This window comes from Phanerochaete carnosa, assembly GCF_000300595.1.
Source record: "Phanerochaete carnosa HHB-10118-sp unplaced genomic scaffold PHACAscaffold_3, whole genome shotgun sequence".
Lineage (NCBI taxonomy): Eukaryota > Fungi > Basidiomycota > Agaricomycetes > Polyporales > Phanerochaetaceae > Phanerochaete > Phanerochaete carnosa.
The window spans coordinates 3,054,326-3,061,265 of record NW_006767630.1 but is presented as its reverse complement, the minus strand read 5'-3'; the positions used below and the strand labels follow the sequence as shown (position 1 = coordinate 3,061,265).

The 6,940-nt window shown below is 54.4% G+C and overlaps 2 protein-coding genes across 2 annotated transcripts in view; one reads left to right on the top strand and one right to left on the bottom strand.

Annotated features, from left to right (window-relative positions):
• Positions 1 to 2,488: 2,488 nt before the first annotated feature.
• PHACADRAFT_90851 (uncharacterized protein) lies at positions 2,489 to 5,782 on the top strand (the record flags this gene model as incomplete). The annotated part of the gene is made up of 17 exons (XM_007393670.1): positions 2,489 to 2,606; positions 2,748 to 2,766; positions 2,827 to 3,178; positions 3,231 to 3,501; positions 3,554 to 3,658; positions 3,709 to 3,722; positions 3,777 to 3,861; positions 3,918 to 3,978; positions 4,035 to 4,073; positions 4,120 to 4,211; positions 4,264 to 4,425; positions 4,477 to 4,520; positions 4,575 to 4,589; positions 4,641 to 4,675; positions 4,727 to 4,859; positions 4,920 to 5,603; positions 5,690 to 5,782. 17 exons carry the CDS (start codon positions 2,489 to 2,491, stop codon positions 5,780 to 5,782), a joined length of 2,322 nt encoding a protein of 773 aa, XP_007393732.1.
• Positions 5,783 to 6,218: 436 nt separating this feature from the next.
• The window catches only part of PHACADRAFT_252721 (uncharacterized protein), a 3,020-nt gene continuing 2,298 nt past the window's right edge, over positions 6,219 to 6,940 (bottom strand). Inside the window, exon 8 of the mRNA XM_007393669.1 lies at positions 6,219 to 6,377. The gene's annotated coding sequence lies outside the window, so the exon portion shown is untranslated. The remainder of the gene's footprint in view (positions 6,378 to 6,940) is intronic.

Genomic DNA, 6,940 nt, shown 5'->3' with positions numbered 1-6,940 from the left:
TAAGCCAAAAATGTCCTAGAAACGTACTACAAATTTACCATAAATGGTAATTTCAGGACCATCAAAAGTTATCCTTGCCCGGACCTTTCCTCATTGCAAACATGAGGCGGAAATGATTTCTACATATGTTCTTTCAGATGTCCTGAAATGCACCACAAAGTCTTCTGAAACATGAACTCTTTGCCGTACCGAAATGTAGCCATATTGAGTCATTTCAGGTTCATTTCAGGCTACACAAAATTTATCATTTTCCTGCACCGCAAATGGCTACGAAAGTGGTGGCAAATCTATCATTTTAGGACACCAGAAAGCCCCGGTTAAGTCTCCGAAAATGAAACATTTTTGATGGCTTGACCGGGACATTTCAGGTGATCTGAAATCAGCTCATGCCCGTAGTGCTACGGGCTTTTTCCAGCCTCCGTGATCCGGTGCGGCAGTCTCCGAGGACGAGACTTTCTCCACATCCGTCACCTCCATGTACAAGCGCAGTTACGATGTGGATTTGTGACACATTGAGGAGCCATTCAGGCCCTTCTCCACTTAGCTTGTCCACTCAAGACGCTTACTTATAAGTAGTAGTCGTCTGACCCCTGCACTCTCCTGCCCCTTTGCATCGCTAACTGCGAATGATGTCTATCTGTGCGCGATGATGTCTGTTGACGAGATGTTTGCTGTTAGGTCGTCCCAGCCATCCTTTGAGACGCCTGGTACTCAAGTGAGTGCCGATTCTCGTCATATTCTTTTATACCTATCGGTTGATTCCCCGCAAAGATGGGATGTGCCTCTGCGACTACTTTAGGAGTTACCCACCGCCTCCCCGTCGAGGTCTTTGATGTTATGTTCGAATTTGTGCGCGTTGACGACGGGCGAAGAAATACGAACAAGAGCACGCTTTTCTCGTGCTCTCGTGTCTCGAAGATGTGGAACAGTCTCACTCTGAAACATTGTTTCTACTCTATGTCACTCTTCGCAAGGACAGGGAATCCATGCGAGCAACGGACACAGAACAGTTGCTACCTCCAAAACTTTGTTCAATCTCCGCTGTTCCCCACCGTACAGCGGTACATCCAGAAGCTCACTTTGAGATGGGGGATAGCTGACCTGGATCCCTACATTGGCACAGACCTCCCTCAGTATATGTCCCTTTTCCCCGCTCTGCGTTCCCTAAGGCTCAGAGGCCTTCTGGGACAACGTATCCTCGCTCCTCCACGTCAAGAACTCCATACCATCGACTCGTTGTCCATCGAGGGCTGGGTATGTCATGCTCGCCCGCACGATCCCAGGGTCCTCTACGACCTCTTGTGTTGTTTCGACTCGATTGGAGAACTGCATCTGGAAGATATCTGCCAATGGCTCCCCGTGAGCGATTTTGCGCTTGCTGCCGATGCACACCCGCGTGTCTCTTCGCTTGTTCTACGCGACTCGGCGTGCCCATACCCGGTTTCCGACATCCTCGAGTCTGCAATTGCTTACGAGAGGCCTCTCCGACGACTCGACGTACGTGCACTGTGCGGCGCGGAAACCACGGGCGGCATTGATCTTGTGAAGTCCTTCGCGCGTACGATCGAGAACCTGAAGTGTACGATATCCTCCGCGGGCGAAACTGGTTAGTATTATCTATTCGCTCGCGCAATATTTTCTCACAATTCTTGCCATCTATCTCAGTGTCCATCCAAGGAGATGAACACCCTACTTTCGACTTTGCCCAACTTCCACTCCTCCGCACGTTAACCGTTGTCATCGAAGTTCCCCTGACCCGCTCGCGCGCCCGTTCGTTCGCCGGTGGCGAAGACCTCCGCCGGTCTTTGTCCTGGAGGCGCGTCATCTCGTCGCTCAGCACCATCCGCTCGCGTCCGCGCTCTTCCTCTCTGAAGCTCAACCTGCAGCTAGCCCCAACGCGTCAGCTGTATGACAAGGCGCAGACCGCAGAAGCCATGATGGGGTCGCTTCGGCGCAACGGCGTGTCCGTGCAGGCCCTCGAAACGATACTGCTCGAACTGGTCGGGGAGCGTAGCGTACAGCTGGTGCAAGTTGGAGTGTACACAGCGCCCCCGGCGAGTGGGCTGCGCGGAGCTTGCTGGCATCGCTGCGATGATTTCGTCCTGAAGCTCTTTCCGAAGCTCCACCAGGTAGGGGTGTTATGCACGGAAGGGGACAGCATGTCTTCGTAGCATGTCTTCGTAGCATCTCAGTTTCTCCAAGTGCCTAGGAATGTATTTTGTTGCGGCGACACTAGTATTGTATTGCTATACTACATATGTCATAGCTTGCGTGATAAGATACATCGCGGTAGCCGCGATGTTGTAAATCAGACATGCGTGCGGACGGACATCGCCGGAGGTGCGGCTAAGGCACGTACAGGGAACCATGGCGCTTAACGCGCCAGCGAATCCCGCTCATCCATGTCCTCCGCCTGTTTGAGCTCCTGACAGGCGAAACCGCCCAAGTAACGGCTTTTCAAAAACACGTAGTGTCTAGAAACACGAGAATGTCTCGCAGAAACGACGAAGAGCAGTCGGATCAGCTCCTGGCACCGACTCCCGAATACTTGGCGTCAGTCAAGGTATTTCCGCTGATTCCGAATATCAAGAAAGATGTTATGGTGTGTACGCTTGGCCCAAGCTGCTTGTCTCTGACATCCGTGACGCGATTGTTTGCGCTGACACCGAGTCCGTGCCGTAGACGAATATTGGTAACTCCCAGCTCGACCACCAATTAATAGGCACGCTGACACTGGCATCCCTTAGATTCGGCGCTGAGCTGGGAGTACGTGCCACTCCAGTGCCTCTTGCTAGTCTGGCAACGCGTGGTCTGACGTCCATGCAGCCAGCTTACCGCGTCTGATATCAACTTCGCCATTATTCGACCACTCGTGTTCAAGTATGCCAAGCTCGAGAACACGGCCGTCGTCTATGCGTGCTTCGTCGTGCGTTCGCACTTCCTGTCCGAGGTGTCGGCCCACTTGGCGTACTCGGGCCTCATGCTCACGCGTGCGCACGTATGCGAGATCCTCGCCATGAAGCTACTCGCGTGTTTTTCGAGCAATGAGCTCCAGCTCGCGTCGACGCTCACTGCGAGTTGGAACCCCCTCGCAGGAGCCCCCGCTGAGGTGATACTCGACGTGCGAGACGCGGTCGGAGGGGATGGACAGCTGAGCGATCCGCAGTGCGCACTAGAGGTCAAACGCATCTCTCACTTTCGTATGTGCACATCGCTCATTCGTGACGCAGATGGCGATAGCCACCCAATCCAAGCACTTTCTCTCCTCGCCGCTCGTGCAGGCGGTTGTGAACGACATATACCGCGGGCGCGTCATCTTCTCCATGACGTCATACAACTCGGTTCTCGCGGACAACTACAAGCCACGGTCAATCGAGATCTACAATCCCCATAACAAGCCGTTTCTCGATCACTACCGACTACGTGTGCCGCGGTACGGTGCCATACTGGAGTTCATCAATTTTGTAGCGCTGTTATCACTGTTTCTACTTGCACTGTCCAGTAAGTCATCACGAGCTTTGCAGGTTTCTTGTGATGCAATATCCCTATCTAGACAAAGATTTGGATCACATGACGCCATTCGAGGTCGTCTTCATCATATTCGCGACCGCATTTGCTTTGGACGAGTACACTGCATCGAAAGAACATGGCTGGGGCAGTAAGTGAGGGCCTGGAGTGCATGGATTCCACTAATTTTCTGAATGCCAGTTTACATCGCAAACGTGGGGTCCCTCACTTCCTCCAAATACTGACAATGCTTATGGTTCGCTCTGCAGATATGGAATGTGTTCGACACTTCGTTCATCATCATATGCGTACTATATCTCGTTTTCCGAATCAAAGGACTTGTACACCACGACCGTATGTATGCGTCGCTTCTGAAGTGGGTTCGCTTTGCTAACGCTTTTACGGGGCAGCTGGCGCTTCAGACCTCGCGTTTGATATTTTGGCGTGCGGAGCGTGTATTCTGTTTCCTCGGTGAGTCTCTGTGCTGCTGTACCTTTACTATCCACCGAACGTATTGCGTCCGATAGACTAGCGTTCTTCGCCATAAAGAATAATGTTGTCGTACTGTACGTGCGCAATCTCGCTCCATATTTCGACTCTCATGTGTCGCAGAGCGCTCCGGGCAATGGCCGCAGATTTCATCTTTTTCATCGGTATGGCGGCGATCTGTTTTTCAGGTCTCTTGTACACCTTACATAGCCTTGGTTCGTTCTTGCCCTGCGCCAGCTTTCTCAACGTGCTAATAGATCTCGGCAGCGGGTGACAAATGGAGTGTCAAGAGTACTGCATGGCTCATGGTGCAGATCTGGTTCGGAAACACGTATCTCAGCTTTGCCCAAGCAGAGAGCTTTCATCCTGTGTTCGGCCCGATTCTCATGACGTGCTTCGCGGCGTTGTCTAATACGCTTCTTCTCACTAGTGTGTACACAATTCTATACTTGTCCTGTTGTACTGACATGGGACTGGTAGTCCTTATCTCCATCTTGTCAAATACTTTTGCTCGTATCGACGCGGTATGTATATCTTTTACCTTTTGAGCTACTTCTGGCTTATCGTCTTCTGTGCAGAACGCCACGCAGGAGGTGCGTTTCTTGTAGTAGAGCTGCCGTAGCACGACCTGACAATTGCCGCAGTACTTGTTTCAATTCGCGATATCAACGATTGAAGGGTGCGTGGCTACATCTGACGGTGCTGCAGCCTCGTGTTGAGCTTTCTTTAGAGTCAAATCAGACGCGCTGTTCAGCTACCAACCTCCGTTCAACCTATTTGCATTCTTGATCTTGTGGCCCTTGTCTTGTATTCTGACACCGAGAGCTCTTCATTCTGCCAATGTCTTTCTCATTAAGCTCACCGTATGCGCTTCCTACCACGTTGCATACCCTGAACATTGTACTAACTTTTGTTCTCGACAGTCTTTCCCGTGGCTCATTGCCATAGCGATCTACGAACGCTACCTTGCACAAGGGCGCCACTTCCGTGAATCAAGCAGTGCGACCGCACACGACCTGTACAACAGCGCCCTCCGCGGTGTGAAACACGTGCCTTTCCTGGAGCGCCTTGTCGGGGCCAGCACGGCAGACCTGTACGACGCGATCTTCGACGTCGACGCCCCCGAGGCGTACGAGCTCTTCGCGTCCGATGAAGACGACGGCGACGGCGACGACCGGCCAGCACCGACCTCGGCGCGCTCGCGCGACAGCGTACGGCCGCCGTCGCCGGGCTCAGCCGCGCGCCGTCCGCGCGGGCCCCGCCGCACGACGAGCCTGCGCTCGTTCCGCACCCCGCGTTCGCCGCGCTCGCCGCCAGGCGGGTCGCCCGCCATGCGCGCGACGGCGCTCCCGGACCTCGTCGCGCCGTACAACAGCGCCGAGCTCCCGACGGCGGGGCCGCGCAGCCCGCTGAGCCGGCTCTTCACCGCGCGAGGCGCCGGGCGCAGGACGATCTCGGCGTCGCACGAACGGCTCGCGCCGCCGGGCGCGGGCACTGCTGCAGCGCCCGCGGTGGACGAGCGTGCGGTGCGGCGGCTCGAGGGCCTCGTGGACGAGATCCGCGCGCTGCCTGTGAACAGGCTCAAGGAGGAGATGAAGGAACTCCAGGTGCGTATTATTTTTGCTGTACTGCTGCTGGTTGCGGGAGAAGCGACGGTGTGATGACCTCCCCCCTCCCTTTGTTCCGCATGCAGGACCGTCAGGCGCGGATCGAGAATCTTCTCATGATGCTCACGCGCGGCATGAGAAACGAGACGGCGGGCTCATACCGGCAGAGCACCCTGTGACGACGGAGCCCGCAGTCTTCTCTTGGCTATGGATTTCCTGATTATTAGGTTTGGCTTCTTGCCGCGCTGTTCCATGTTCCATCGCACTGCACGATCTCCTCTGTCCCTTGTTCCGCCACACAGCTTCACCTGTCTCTTGTACTGCACTTGTCTTCCCCCGTTTCCCTGTCACACAAGCTATCTCCGCTGTATCGCAATGATGTCTGTTGTCGAGGTTCATGTACACTATCTATTATCTGTTCCCCTATCTTAGGAAGCAAGAAAGCGGCAACGAAGCAAGAGGCCATGGTCCTCCGCGTATGCAGCGGAGAACGACTCGCAAAGGAGTATTTCCCGTGTTTGTGTTTGTGTCGGCAAATACTGCCACGAGACCAAGCAATAAGAGAGAAACAAGCGAAAGAGGGTGGTATACAGTATTAAGCTACTAGTGAGGGTACTGCAGTAGGATATCTGAACGTGCCCGAAGAATACAAAATACAAGCGCACGAGTGTCCCTGAGAGGTTCGAAGCCAATAATGAGATGGGGATGGGAGCAGAAGGTTGATGAGCGTGGTGGTGTACAGCGCCGAAGCCCGCCTCGACCGTTGGACAGATTAGGAAGATGCAGCAAAGAGAAGAAGTATGGAGCGGACAGTGAGTGTGCGAGTGAGCGGGCCCAGCAGCAGGCAGGGCGGTGAGACTATGCAAGGAGAGTAGGGTTGTGTCCTGGATCCTGGGAACGAGCAAGAGGACGGAGGCGAATGTTGGGGCGAGGCGCTATGGGGTGGGCCGACGAGAGTGGTGGTCCGCGGCTTCTGAGCGGCGGCTGACAGTGGTGCGGCGACTCACAGACTCAGACGGCCGTGGCCGCTGGTCGACAGACTCTGATGTCCGCGGGAGGGTCATCGGGTGCACGCCACTCTGCTCCATATCTGGCGACGGCGAGCCTGCCGACGTGCGATCGACAAGAGTGGTATTCGGCAGAAGGGTGTTTGTCGCAGACTGGAGGACGATGACAGGATCGTCATCGTCGCTGTTAATAGACGTGACGACTGGCTGATTGTGTGGATAGTATGACCGCCGATTGTTCTTCGAGAAGTCGTATATCGTGAACCTGCGGCGCCAAAATCAGAACAAGAGGCGGAAATGAAGCGCATTTAACGTACTCCTCTTCCATCT